Source organism: Heterocephalus glaber, unplaced genomic scaffold (genome assembly GCF_053883595.1).
Source record: "Heterocephalus glaber isolate CG9 unplaced genomic scaffold, H.glaber_assembly_v1.0 deba00000594, whole genome shotgun sequence".
Taxonomy (NCBI): domain Eukaryota; kingdom Metazoa; phylum Chordata; class Mammalia; order Rodentia; family Bathyergidae; genus Heterocephalus; species Heterocephalus glaber.
Window position 1 is genome coordinate 10,531,102 of NW_028258151.1, and position 13,987 is coordinate 10,545,088.

General features: G+C 43.4%; 2 protein-coding genes across 8 annotated transcripts in view; both read right to left on the bottom strand.

The window, feature by feature from the left end:
• Positions 1 to 683: 683 nt before the first annotated feature.
• Positions 684 to 10,859, bottom strand: Bag2 (BAG cochaperone 2). Of its 2 annotated transcripts, none has more exons than XM_087204951.1 (3): positions 10,680 to 10,859; positions 3,199 to 3,308; positions 684 to 2,066 (listed from the first exon to the last, which is right to left on the bottom strand). In XM_087204951.1, exons 1-3 carry the CDS (start codon positions 10,790 to 10,792, stop codon positions 1,654 to 1,656), a joined length of 636 nt encoding a protein of 211 aa, XP_087061077.1. In that variant the 5' UTR covers positions 10,793 to 10,859; the 3' UTR covers positions 684 to 1,653. The 2 variants fall into 2 exon arrangements, with proteins under 2 accessions (XP_087061077.1, XP_087061078.1); XM_087204952.1 differs by lacking the exon at positions 10,680 to 10,859 and adding an exon at positions 10,287 to 10,477.
• A 1,510-nt stretch (positions 10,860 to 12,369) lies between these two features.
• The window catches only part of Znf451 (zinc finger protein 451), a 99,596-nt gene continuing 97,978 nt past the window's right edge, over positions 12,370 to 13,987 (bottom strand). For all 6 annotated transcript variants that reach the window (XM_004846100.3, XM_087204934.1, XM_021259390.2 and 3 more), the window contains one exon: positions 12,370 to 13,483. In XM_004846100.3, the coding sequence (XP_004846157.2) occupies positions 13,437 to 13,483 (47 nt within the window). In that variant the 3' untranslated portion in view covers positions 12,370 to 13,436. The remainder of the gene's footprint in view (positions 13,484 to 13,987) is intronic.

Sequence of the window (13,987 nt, forward strand, 5' to 3'; positions counted from 1 at the left end):
CTGACATGGCTCACAGTGGAGGTGAGGGCGGACCAACAGACTGCAGACTGGGAGCTGCAGCACAGTGCACAAAAACGGGAAAGAGACTATGCAGAGAATGCAGAGCTGGAATAACCGACCCACAGTGTGAAGGGGAAGAGAGTGAGGGCACTCTCCACACACACAGGGCTTTCAGACGCTGAAGACAGCACTTGAGGAGTCAAGATTTGACTGCCCATTTCTTAGTTTTCAAGACACTGCTAAAGAACAAGATGACATAGCAATCTTTGTCTGAAAGTGAAGCAGATCAGAGTGTGCTGATGAACCTTGAGGCTTCCAGGGAGATGAAGACCCAAATGGGGCACAGCCAGCAGGGAGCACAGTAGCCAGGTAAGGAAAGCAGTGGAGGTCCTCAGGTTGTAACTGCTTTCCATACAGACTAACTTGGCATTCTGTACAGAAAATTCAGCTCATGACTATTTACACTGAGAGGGAGAAATATATAAAATCGATGTGGATCTTCACAGAAAAGAGTGTGAAATACTAATTTCAAAGCATTTAGAGAAGTTGTTGAGGTTTTTTGTGGATCAATAGCACTACTTAACATTTAATAAGTGTTCTATGGTTGCTTCATTTATCATGGATAAAAAAGGATCAATACATTGGTCCACCTTGTTAGGAAGCAAGATGCAAAGTAGATAAGGTGTTTTATGTCTTAATGTTAGAAAAATTTAATCATCAGTGTTGAAAAGATTTCAGTGAATTGGCTACATTTAATTAATGAAGACAGTATAAACTCACAGCATTTATACCAAAAAAATGTAGAAGTGTCAGGCCATGAAAATGTATAAACCTTTGACCCAGTGCACCCCAAGCTGGGAACTGAAACAAGGAAGAGAAAGTGCTGTGTACATGAACACGTCTCAGTAACAGCAACAAGCTCCAAACAACCCATATGTCCAAGGGGGGAATGGACAAGTACTTTATGGCACAGCTACAAAAAGACAGCCTTTTAAATTGACAAGCAGCATTTTAAGAAAAGGCAAGTTACAACGTAGAAATTTTAGAAGAATGCATTTGAGAGACCAAGTGAATATGTAATTATTCACACTGGTAAAACGAAAGATGATTGTCTCACATTCTAACCCATGTGTTCAAGTATGTAAAAATATATTATGCATAAATCTTTAGCTTCAAAGTAATCTGGTATAAACAGATGCCTGGAGACATCTGTATGAGTGGGAGGATGCAGGACAGGCTTGCCTGTGTTCCCTGGAATCGAGGCACACTTGCTGTTCGCGCAGGGTGTGCACTGCAGAAGGCAGGAGCTTCTGAAGGCTCCAGTCCCGGATCGATTTCTCTGTCCCAGTCTAGCAAAGACCAGTGACACTTTGCCCCTAGCTGAGCTTTACTTTCCCCACATACTGTGCTCATCTACAAAATAGTAAAATACATAGTGCTATATCCTAGTATGAGGCAAGGATTCAGTCTAAAATCTCTAGATAATTAAAATACTAGTTTCAATTGAGTTGCAAAACTGACACTGCAATAGTTTCCTCATCTGAAATAACTGTTCCTATCAAGTAAGTGGCTATGCCTGACATAAAGAACTACTGTCACTTAAAGTAGCATCTTAGCATCTTGACATGACCCGTGTGCCTGTAAGCTTGGAGACTAGTTCAGTCTGCTCTCGGCATTTGCTTGCAGAACTTTGGAGCTGGCTCCTTTCGAATGCTCTAGCAGCTTGATGGCCTTGTCTGAGTTCTCGATGTTTCTAAGCAGAGTCTCTAGTCTTCTCTTGATTTTCTTCTGATCCTCAAGAGCACAACCAATCACTATAGACTGAAACTTCTGATCCACTGGGCCTGGTGGCACCTCAGAAGAACACGCGCTGTAGAGTGACATTAAGTGACATTTGGCACTGCCCAGGTCATCCAGGAACTTGCTGACCACGTCATCTATAATCCTCGTGGCGTGCTTCAGGGACTCTTCCTGCTGTGGGTTTCTGATTGTTTCTACTGAAACTTCAACGGTGAGGGTTCGTCCCATCAAACGGTTTGCAGTCAGATTCAGTTCTTCTCGTTCTCCTAAACACAACAGGTTGTGAAATATCAATCAACGGGGGACATAAACTATCCATGTCAAGAACACCAACGCATACTGTGGTGGCTAAATTTACCTTTTAAACATTTATGCTATGAAACTTTTTAAAGGTAATGACATATTCTAGCACACAAGTAAGTGATGAAGTGTTAGGCTGGCGAGCTAGGGTGCAGAATACCTTTCCCTGAAAATCTACTCACGGGACACCAGCTGGCATCTCAGGTGTGTGCATCTGCACAAGCTGGGGAGCTCTGCCTTCATAACCGGGACGGAGATCACATGCAGTTAAGCAGGCAGCATAAGTAGGGTGTGTGCTGGGAAGAGCTGCAGGGACATCCTATAGAAGAAATGCAGGATGCGCTGGCCTCAGGCCTAGGCATGGACTTCACCCCCTTAGAAGGATGTGGCTGACACAGCCTGACGTCAGGTTATGGCCAGTGTGAAATGGAGCTGTCAGCTGTCCAGTGATTCTGTGAAATTAGCCAGCAGCCTCCTTGTCTTGTTCCACAACTCCCTTCCTAATTCACCAGTCTCTGGCCAGGATGGTAAAGAGAGAGTAATCATGATCACTGTGGATGAGTGAGTTGGTTCTGGAGTCAAATGCTCTGCTTACCACCTGCCTGGCCCCTGGCGTGCCCTGTAGAGACCCATGAACGCAGAGGTAGGAAGCTGAGTGCTAGTGAGACACACTCCTCCACAGACAGTCACGCCCTCCTGCGACGGTGACAACATGGTTTCACACTGATGGGTGTTTTGGTCCTGTCGTTTACCTTTGCTCTGAATTTTCTCCATTTCCTCTCACACCTCAATTCAGTTCCTCTGTCTATATCTCTTGTCCTGCTCTCACCTTCACCTGCTTTTCAGTCTTCTGCAGCACAGTAACTTGGAAAGCACTGAAGTTAGGAGTGGGAACCTGAGGGAAATGGGGCTTTACTGTTTGGGCCTGGGCTTCAAGTTGTGGGTGCTGGCAGGCGGGCTCTGTCCTCGCCTGAGGGGCAGGGGAAGCACCCAGGAACATGACTGCTGCTCTGCAGCTCCCGCCGCCCAAGTGCCGTGACCCACACCAGAGCAGCTGAACAGGAGCCCTGGGACCCTCAGGCAGGAGACGGTGCTCACCATCACTGATCTGCCGCATGTCCTGGCTGTTCTGGATGCTGTGGATCATCTCCAGGAGGACTTCTTTTTCTTGCTCAATAGCAGTTGCTGCTTCTCGCAAAGCTTCAACCCTGTGTAAATTGGGGAAACAAAGCAGTCACCGTTACATGGATGGTGTTCTTCTTGTTGGTACTCTTCATCTCATTCATTCCAAGTCAAATTTAAGATCATTAGGAATGCTTTTTTAAAGTTTTTTCCTTTTTAAAAATTATTCGCTGGTGGTGCTCGCCTATAATCCTGGAACTTGGGAGGCTGAGGCAGGAGGATTGCTGCGAGTTCCAGGCCAGCCTGGGCTACATACTGAGTTCAAGGCCAACCTAAACTACATAGGGAGACTGGCTCAAAAGCAAAAAAACCCTCCATTTTCCTTCTTTATTATTACTTTTTAGAACGGGATCATCTATGTAGTTCAGTCTGGCCCTTGCAGTGATCCTCCTGTCTCTGCCTCCCTAAGGGAAAGGTGGGATTACAAGCACATTACCAAGCTCACCCTTTTTTTTTTCTAATTTACTTACCTCACTCTCTTTTCTCCCTGCTCACCGGGCAACTGTTCTATTTCATTTGCATTGTTTGTATATTCGGATATTTTAAATTTATATCTCATTCAGGTTTTTTTCTTTTTGTTGCTTTCTTTGGACTCAGTATAATTCTATTTTCAGGACTGTCAAGTTTCCAGGGCACACTCCTATGCAGCAGTTTCTGGTTACTGCATAATATTCTGTGTGTTCCCATTTGATTTTACCACTCCACGCTCCAAGGTGGACATTCAGGCTGCCTGCCTACTTCTCAGCACAAGTCACAGCCCCTTGACAATCTGCACGCCTGGATGTTAATTTCTCAGTGGGACAGATGCTGCATCATTTCCCAGTGCTCCCTTCACAGGGGACCCTTGTTGGGGATAGCCTGCACTGGGTGGATCATTTGTCCTGAGATGGGGTCTCATTGTGCAGCCTGGCAGCCTCCACCCAGTCCTGCCTCAGCTTCCTCAGCAGCTGGGTCATGGGCACACGCCATTCTTCCCAGGTAAGAGCTCCTTCCTTTGATGTGATCAGTTCATCTTTGTTTTACCTTATGATTTATGCCTTTGAAGTTTTAGGGCTTTCCCCACACCCAGATCATAAAACAGTTTTCTCATTAACTTTACAGTTTTAAGTTTTGTATATCTGCCACTAGGATCCACTCGTGGTTAGGTAAGGATTTTGTATTTTTTCTAAGCTATTTTTCCTTGAATTATTTACCAAATAATCCATCTTTTCCTAATGCTTTGTAATTAAATTTACCTCTGAAATCTCTATCACACATTAGGGTATTTGATCTTACACCCACAAATGTTTTTAAAAATAGCATCAGTCTTATAATATGCCCTAATATCTGATAGAGCAGGCTCGCCACTGTTCTTTAAAGATAAAGAAGCTATTTATGGGTGTAGGGAAGAGGGAAAGGGGATGTTACTAGAACCTCTGCAGTTAAGTCCTAGTCTCCTGCGAGCCACAGCAGTACACGGTGAGTTACAGAAAGGTAGAAAAATGAGACTAAGAAGAAGCTAAGCTTTAGGTCTGATCAGTGCTGCTCTGAGTAGCAAAGGCAAAAGCCCCCAGCTTACCGCACCTTTTATTCAGTACATCGGGAGAAACAAATGTAACAAATGACTTGCAGAGAGTTCAGTACATCCTGCGTAAATAAGATGTAACAATCCAAGAACAACCAGGAACTGAGTAGACGTTTGTTCCTCCCAGGATGTTTTCAGCTCCCAGGATGTTTCTTGTCCTGGAGAATCACAGACAGCATCACCGGATCATTGAGGTCTCAGCTGTGACCGGAGGCCAAATTGTCTCGGAATTCCATTGGGCTGTAGGCAAGAGAACTAGGCTAACCAAATGATTTTACCCTAAAATTATGTAGTATTGCTCCCGACATAGGGGCCTTTATTCCCCTATATAAACTTCACAGCAAGTTTATTTGGTTTCTAAAAAAACTGGAGGAAATATGACATCTTTATAATAGTGTTACATTCAAGGGCATGACGTCTCATTTACTTCAATCTTCCATAGCCTTTATTCAAATTTTTGTTTTAGTTTTTGCAGTTTTCTTTTTTCAGTGGCTCTTTTTTTAGTCAGTGCATGTGTGCAGTACATAATGTCTACACTCCTTGTGTGGCGCTGGTCCCTATACAGGACATAGGACACATCTTCATTCCTTTTCTCCCCTCTCCTCTCCATTCAGCTCTTAATCCTGTTTTTCTTTTTCTTTTTTTTTTTTTTTACATGTTTGCAGTATATATGAGACAAGTTATTGTTCAGACTGGCCTTGAATTTGCAATTCAGACTGGCTTTTACTATAATTTTGAAATATTCTTCATAGTAGCTTTGTGGACTTGAGTGTTCCACATACTTTGTGGGTATTTTTGCTGACATGAATGATTCTAATTACATTTTCTAGTCAAGTATTGCTGGCTGGTTCCAGAAATGTTTGTTTTTGTACTACGTTCAACTTATAACTGGCAGCACTTATGTATACTTATTAATTTTAATGGTCAGTCTTTTGATTCATTGATTCTTCTAAGAGGTTAATAATCCTATCATCTGCAAAAAAAAAAAAAAAAAAAAAGTGACAGCTTTTGTCTTGCTTTCCAACCCAGCTGATTCTTCCTCCATGGCACTGAGGAGGCCTGCAGTATATGTAGTGCAGTGATGGGCATCACTGTCTTTCTCACGGTCATGGGGGAGTCATCTGGGCTTCTGGCATGTCCCTGAGGGACCACAGGGTACTGCTGTCCCTGCCACCCCCAGCCACACACAGGCACCCTTACACAGGTCCTCACACACAAACACATCAGTCACTGAAAGACGAGGCTGCAGAAGCATTAGAGCCAGAGAGAAAACCTGCATATTTCAAAGTTCTCTATTTCCATAGCACTTAATTGTTGTAGGTTACCGTACAGCAACTGAATTGCCAATTTTTGTGAAATGAGAGGACAGATTTATCCCTAGTGTATCTGGATGAACCTGGAAATCTATGATTACAGAAGAGCTATGAAATCGCTGCCTTGTGTGGGCGCAGAAGGAGCAATTCTGCCAGCGCTGGAGCCCTCTCAGTTCCCCGCCCCAGTCATCCACCTGTCGCACCCCAAAATAGCACCGAGTCTGGAAGCTGTAGTGTGGCTTTATTCTTCCAGATATGAAATCTGGTGGGACTTTGTATTTGGAGAAATCAGTAAGTAAAAGAGCTAGGAAGAATCTGACATAAAGTTTAGTTGGAAACACAAGCACGGTATCCATAAAATAGGACTGAGGTAGCATCAGGCCTTCTTCAGGCACCATCCATTCCTTGCTCAGATGTTCACACTAGCAACATGTTGGTAAACCAAGGCCCAGCACATTCGAAAGAGACTGCTGAGAATACCAAAATGTCAGCCGTCATATGCCAGTGTTCCCATAAGTGACACAAGAATCACATGACTGGTAATGTGATGAGAAGATGGTGGAAGAATATATTAATTTCTCAACACTCAAGTCTACATTCAAATGCAAGATGATAAAAAGAAATGTGAAAAGGAAGGCTTCACTGACAACAGTTATAACAGTAAACCTGTGGAGTTAACAAGAATGGGTTAAAAGGAGACAATCTAGAAAAAAATATAAATCTATGAAGATATTTTGTCATTAAAACCAAATTAAAGGGCCGAGGATTTAGCTCAGTGGTTCTGCCGCCTGCCTCGCAAGCACAAGGACCTGAGTTCAATCCCTGGTACCAAGAAAAAACAAAAACAAAAAAACCCAAATTAAATGAGACTTTTCAGCTTTGTGGGAGATTTTTTTTCTCCCAAGGCTTCTTTACTGGTTAATAGAAATTACCAGGGTATTTTCCCTGTGAAAAAACAGATTTCACTTTTATAAAACTTATTTATATTTTTATTTCATAGCAGAAGCAAAACGTTATTCTTTAGGATATGGACTTAGATATAGATATATTCTTTAGGATGTAGTTTGTGGCACCATGGGCCTTGCGTTGTTTTCCCTCCTGCAGCATTCTCTCTTGTGACCCCTGTCAGCGATAATCTCTCAAAGCCCTGTCCCCTGCCGGCAGGAGCAAAACACCCTACTACCCTCCTCCCTGGAGACCGTGAATACTCCCATTAACACTGTGTATCTACAGGTTTAAAGTGTCCTTTTCAAAAGCTGAACCTAGATCTCTACTGAGCTTATTTGAATCATATCTATACTGTTTATCAGTTAATGCTAACCTTCCTCATATTGTTTTAGCTATGGCTTTTCCTTTAGTTCTAGAAAATTCTTAGCTATTGTCATTGAATATTCCATCTCCCTATTATTTTCTTTCTGGAACTCTGGTTAGGCAACTGACCATCTCACTTTATCATTCCTATTTCTTAGTATCTCATCTGCCAATGCTTCTCTTAGCGGCAAGGGGAAGTTCTGCTTTACTAACAGATCTTGGAAGCAGCTACAAGTCCCAACTGGGAAAGAACTTATCCGCATATTAAGGCTGGTCTGGGCTATGCTCCTGGAAAATTTTATGTCTCAAATCACAGCTAAGCAGCTTTCCAAAAAAAACCACCAACTAGTCAGCGTATTTATGAGGACAGAAACGTAGCACATACATCCTCAGCAACAGGTCTCGAGTACCACATACATCTCTGCAGCCCAGGGATTAACAGGAAGGACAGACTGGTGGGACCCTCAGGAGCAGTGCAAAGGCAATGTCACCGAGAAGCGATGTCCACCGCTGAAGTGCACAGTGGAACCGTACTGAGACTGCCACTTAAGAGTTGCATGGCTTGAGGAGGAGCTCTCAGCCAGTTTCCTTACCTATACAATACTGTGACAGAATGGAGGAAAGTAGGTGAACACAAGACCTGGAAGGTATGTGCGGCATGCCCAGAATTGGTGCTGGGGTGCCTTGGGCTTCATGGTGGTCACCATACTCATCAGGAGCCAGGTTCACTGACTAGTAACAAGAATTTGTCCTCTCAGAAAATGGAGGGAAACTGGCTAGTGCTCTTTGATAGGTCCCCCAAGTCAGACCCCCCACCCAGGCAGAGCCAATACTAGAATCCACATGAGCACAGAGATAACAAGAAGAACCCTGCTGCTCTCACCACAGCCCTGTGTATCACCCAGCCCCAGGCCCCACCCACGGGACTCTAAAATTTTCCACCCTCTTGAGCAGTGCCCCCTCCCCTACCTAAAATCCCCCACATCACCCTCCTCTCAGTGCCAACGGCCTTCTCAGCCTTGGCCCATCTGCACCCAGATGGCAATAAACTTACTGCATGTTGCTTAGACTTTGCCTGCCTTGGTGGTCTCAATCATGCCTCGGTTTGACCTTACACTCTTATCATGGCTTTATTTGTAATAATTTCCAAACCAGGTTCTTAAATTAACAGTCTTGCCTCGTATTTGATACTCTCATATCAAAGGGTTGCTATAACATCCAGTTAATATTTTTGACAATGTAAAATTTTTGAAGGGTTTTCCTAATCATCAGAACATTAAATTTCATTATCAAGATTCTGGGTGAAAAGGGATGTTTGTTTTTAGTGTTGAGAGCTACCGGTCAGTACTGTGGCCTCCAGCAAGCAGCCAAATGGTCTGCAGAGTTCCCTCATTTATGAGACGATTTGTGTCCTCAACCTCCCTCAAAGGGTGGATAAGTTTAAATGACAATGTATATGAAAGGCTCCCTCATAAATTACAGGCTTATTCAGTACTAACTACAATACCATCTGGCTTTATGAGTCCTGAAGTTCCCATCAAGAACTTGAAGCAGTGAGAAACTGCGCCACAGGAGTGATCCATCACCCCAGCTGTCCCTTCATTCTTCATTGGCTGACTGAGCCAGTGGCTGACTGGGGAGGGAAGGCCCTGCTGGCTGTCAGTTCTGGGAAATATGCGAGCAGCTCACCACCCAGTGCTCTTACTTGCCCTCTGCCCGTCTCCAAACCCATCTGCACACCTTCCTTAACTCCCTTCCAGGCTTTCTATGGAACAGAGTGAGTGCTCAATGCTCATGAAGTAAAGTCATACATTCACTCAAATATCAGTCTGACATTTTGGAATAGGACATCTTTGACTTTAAAATTGTGGCATAGGGCCAGGGATTTAGCTCAGTGGTTTCGCTGCCTGCTGCGCAAGCACCCAAGTTCGATCCCTATACCAGAAAAATAAAATAAAATAAAATTCAGGCATAAAGTGTGAAAGCCTGGAGAGCCAGTGCAAATGTTAAGTCCCCTGCTGTACAGCTATGTGACGATGGACACCCATTTATTTCTCAGACTCGGTTTCCCAATCCAGAACTGAGACCACAGTGACTTCCACAGGGACAGGCCTGTCTGCAGACAGTGCTCATGAGTGCATGTTAACACGTATCATTATAAATTATGATTAGTTAAGAAGTAACAATAATAGGTGTCCAGAGCCAGTGACAAAGGCAAAATTCAGATTTCACAGAAATGGTCATGAAAACCCTGAGAGAAAGGAATCACCTCTTTACGTTTGTAGAAGAAGCCAAACATTTTAGAGCATTTAAAGCACCGCAATGGCGCGTTCATACACAAAGCATCTGGTATAAGCCTGCTTTCGGCTTTAAATGGAATAAGTTTCTCCACAGCCAACAGGATCAGTGTGGCTGAAGAACTCATTACAAACTAACAGTACTCTACCCAACCCACTACTTAATAGTCACCCTTCATATCAAACTGAACTACTGGAGCAGTGACAGAAGAGTTCCGATTTCTTTTAAAGTCGGCCCCCTTCTGGGCAGGAGTCTGATTCCTTAACCTGTAAGGCTTTGCTGCCATATGGTTTCAAGAAAAACTTTAATAGGAGCAGCCTTGGCGTTTTTCTATTTTTGCTAACCTTCTGAAATACTTCCTTAGATTTCAGTCGGTATTACACTTTTTAAGGTAGAAGCAAAACTTACAAGTTAAATTACTAGAAAAGCCTTTGAAATGAACAATTAGACACATATTAATCAGTTTCCTCCTCAGTACAAATGTTAATGAAGCAAGCGGTAATCAGAATTCATCTTACATTAATCAAACGCTAGATCTGATACTCAAGGCCAGAGGCTTTCTTCTGAAAAGGAGTACTTGAGTGTTTCTGGGACGCCACGTGCGGGGCCCCGATTCCAGAGCCAGGACAGTGACTCAGCTTGAGGGGGGGCGCCCGAGCCTGTCTCTAGCCGCCGCGCCCCACCGCACCCACTCCTCGCCAGCAAGGCAGCGAGGGCCCGCGAGCCCAGGGGCCAGGGCGCCGGCCGGGAGGGAGCTCGCGGCGCCGGGCGAGACGTGCGCCGCGCTGTAAGGGAAGCGCGCCCCGGTGTCCGCGCGCGGCAGAGCAGCGGCCCTCGCGAGCCCGCTCAGCACCGCCTCAGGCCGGCGACCCGAGGCAGGAACTTCCGCAGCCGGGCCGCCGCGCACTCACCGCAGCTCTAGCTGGTCCAGGCTCTCCAGCAGGCGGCCCGAGCGGTCGGCCATGGACGACGAGCGGCAGAAGCGGCCTTCGTTGGCCTTGGCTTGGATCCTCGCCTGCGCCATCGCCACGCGGCCGGAGGGGAAGGGGGCAGCGGGCTGGCGGGCGAGGGCGGGGCAGCAGCGGGCGGGAGGGAGGCGGGACAACGGGGAGGGAGAAGGGACAAGGATAGGGGGAGGGACGACACGGGGGCGAAGTCGGGGAGGGAAGAGGGGCGGGGAGACAGTAAGGGGTGAGGAATTTGAGGGCAACCCAGTAACTGGTAGTGAGGCCATTTCACACCCATTTAATTCTGCCAATAAAAAGCAGTGAGGCTCCTAGGTCAGATGCTGTCAAAGGCAGTATAAGAGGGAGTAGGGCTGGGAATACAAAAATCTACTTAAAAAGGTGTGTTTTAGCACTGTAATCCCAGCACACGGGAGGCTGAGGCAAGAGGATTGCTGCCTGTTCAAGGCCAGTTTGGACTACACAGAGTATTCAACAAATGCCTGTTCGTGAATGAATGATGGCCCAATGCATGAAAAAATAAGGCACTCCTGCAATCCCAGTACTCTGGGAGGTTGAGGCAGGAGAATCACAAGTTTGAGCCTAGCCTGGGCAATTTAGCAAGACCCTGTTCCAAAATTTAAAAAAAAAAAAAAATTAAAAATAAAAACCGTCTGGAGATACAGCTCAGTGTGAAGGCCCTGGTTAAATACCAGCACCAAAATCAACAAATAAAAATCAATATTAAAAACAGCTGGGCCTGGTGGCGTACACCTGTGATCCCAGCACTCAGGGAGGTTGAGGCAGAAGGACTGAAATTGAGTTCAAGGCCAGCCTGGGCTATATAGTCAGTTCACGGCCAACCTGAACTACAAAGCGAGACCTTGTCTCAAAAAAATCCAAAAAGAAAAAAAAAAAAAATTTACTTTTGACAAATCCACGTAACTTTGTCATCCATTGATTCTATCTCGTGTTTAAACTAAGTTCAAATTATGAACTAATTAAAAATTATTTTAGCGAGTAGAAATATAATCAATGACAATTATAAAAACATTTTTTAAAAACCCAAACGCTTTTATGGCTCACGATGGAATGTCCCCTTCCCCTTACAGTAAAAGCTTCCGTTATTCCACCATACAGATCGATCCTAAAAGCCTCTTCACCAAGGGACAAGCGCAGGGTCCGGCCGACTGTCCACCTGCCCCTCTGTGGACTCCTCTCCCTCCTGAAGGCCCCTTCCGCTCCCCACTTCTTAGCAGGCTCCTGAAGATTCATGTAAGGTCCTGCACACTATCTCCTAAAGCTTCACCTGACCGCTTTAACGTGACTATCAAAAGCACGCGCTCATTTTGGAAGCATGATTAATACATTTTCAAACTACAATGACTTCTTTAAAAACATACTTGCAGGGCCTGAGGTTTAGCTCTGTGGCACCAGCGCCTGCCTCATAAGCACAAGGTCCGGAGTTCAACCCCCGGTTCCGCAAAACAAAACAAAAAACACATGCAAATAGGAGGGACACAGTGACATCTTAAGAGATAAAAGCATAAGCTGGTTTCTAATGTGGATTGAAGACTACAGTAGTAAAATAAACCAGTAATTCAATTTTACACTAAAACAGCTAGTGTTTCAAAGAACGAGCAGGTTCTTCCCATAGTAACTTTTCTTAAATTGAAAGAAAAACTTTATATTTACAGAAGTATTTTAAGTTTGGTAAATACTACTAAAATTTTTAGAAGACATTTCTAGCCAAATAACACGAACCATATAGTGTACACAAATGTAATATGACAAGCCCTTCATAATCTTCCATTTATGTCATTTAAAAAAAATTATTCACGATTAGGACTTAACGTTTAAGAATTAAATATATAATGCCAAATGTAAGAGGCAGACAACTCAATGAATAACTAAAATGAAGTTACTTCATATGAAATACAAAGTTTCGAGACTTAAAGATTCATTCCTTAGTAGAACTTCATTATTTTTGAAGGAAATTGTTTACACAAATACATGAAAGGACTATTGTTAAAAATAAATTTAATTCTATGCATTTATTTTTACATCATTTCCTCTAAACAAGAGATCATACATGTCACATAAATGTCTAATAAGCAGGTAAAAGGAATAGAAAAGATTTCATCTTATTTTGATGAAAAAAAAAGGCTGTTATTTTAGCAATGTGCTGCTTTAAAGCAAGAATGTATATCTGCATGATACCCACAAAGACTGTTTCCATCATCAATTTCTATTAACTTCTAATAATCAAAAACAAACATCTCAAAGGTATTATACATAAGTACCACATGAGACACAGAATTTGTGGGAAAAAAGAGTTACTTACATTTTTATTTTAACTCCTAAAAATATAAACTAGAATCATCTGTACAGTACAAATAAAATTAAAGATGTAATGCTCCTCAGAAAACATAAAACAACAGTCAAGAGCTTTTTTAAAAAAATCCTTTTTAATCTAAGTGTATGAATTCTAAGTCAGCTGGGATACTGTGATACCCATGTACTAGAATACATGATTTACAGGGCAACAACATGTATTCTATTCCTTGCATATAGCTGTGCACAACAGCACAAAAAATACACAGCAAATAAAAGAGATTCTGAGCGATGGAAAGCAAAGGCGGGCTGCAGAGACGTCCATGCTGGTAGGTTTCCAGTCCGCCTGAGCCTCTCTGGCCACATGGCACTGTGCGGTCATACCTTTCATCACATTTCCTCAAGACTTCTCCTAATAGCTTCTTCTAATTCCACATCTGCATTGAGAAACAGAATTTTAAAACTCAGGACAGAAAGTTAATCAACATGTGCTTTATGTAAGTTTTAACACTATGTTCATCTTTCTTGGGTTGAGACAGGATCTCACAATGTAGTTCAGGCTAGACTTGAACACACAATGACCCTCCTGCCTCAGCCTCCTGAGCACAAGATTACAAGAGTGTGTCACCATGGTTTACCTTCAAGAAGGAAAGGAAAATCAAAATGGAAGCATTTAGGATATATATATTGGAGTTTCTCTATAGTAAAATTTGATAATTCTGAAATACAAGGATCTAGGTATGATCTGAGGTTGAACTTGATATATATGAACTTAATATGATAAGGAATTAGAAGTTATTTCTAATTAGACATCTGGGAAGTCAATAGAATCACTTGATATATGATCCTTCTTTCAACAATGAAAAATCATTATCACTGTTTTCCTAAAAGATCTGAGGTCGGACACATGGAACAAAGGGAATGGCAATGCTAGGAAATGG

Bases quoted from the DNA above. Each gene is read 5' to 3' on its own strand.
- Bag2 (XM_087204951.1), bottom strand. From the start codon at position 10,792: ATGGCGCAGGCGAGGATCCAAGCCAAGGCCAACGAAGGCCGCTTCTGC. The intron at 3,309-10,679 runs GTGAGTGCGCGG...CAATTTACACAG, and splicing joins CTGGACCAGCTAGAGCTGCG to GGTTGAAGCTTTGCGAGAAG. The intron at 2,067-3,198 runs GTGAGCACCGTC...TGTTGTGTTTAG, and splicing joins CATGCGGCAGATCAGTGATG to GAGAACGAGAAGAACTGAAT.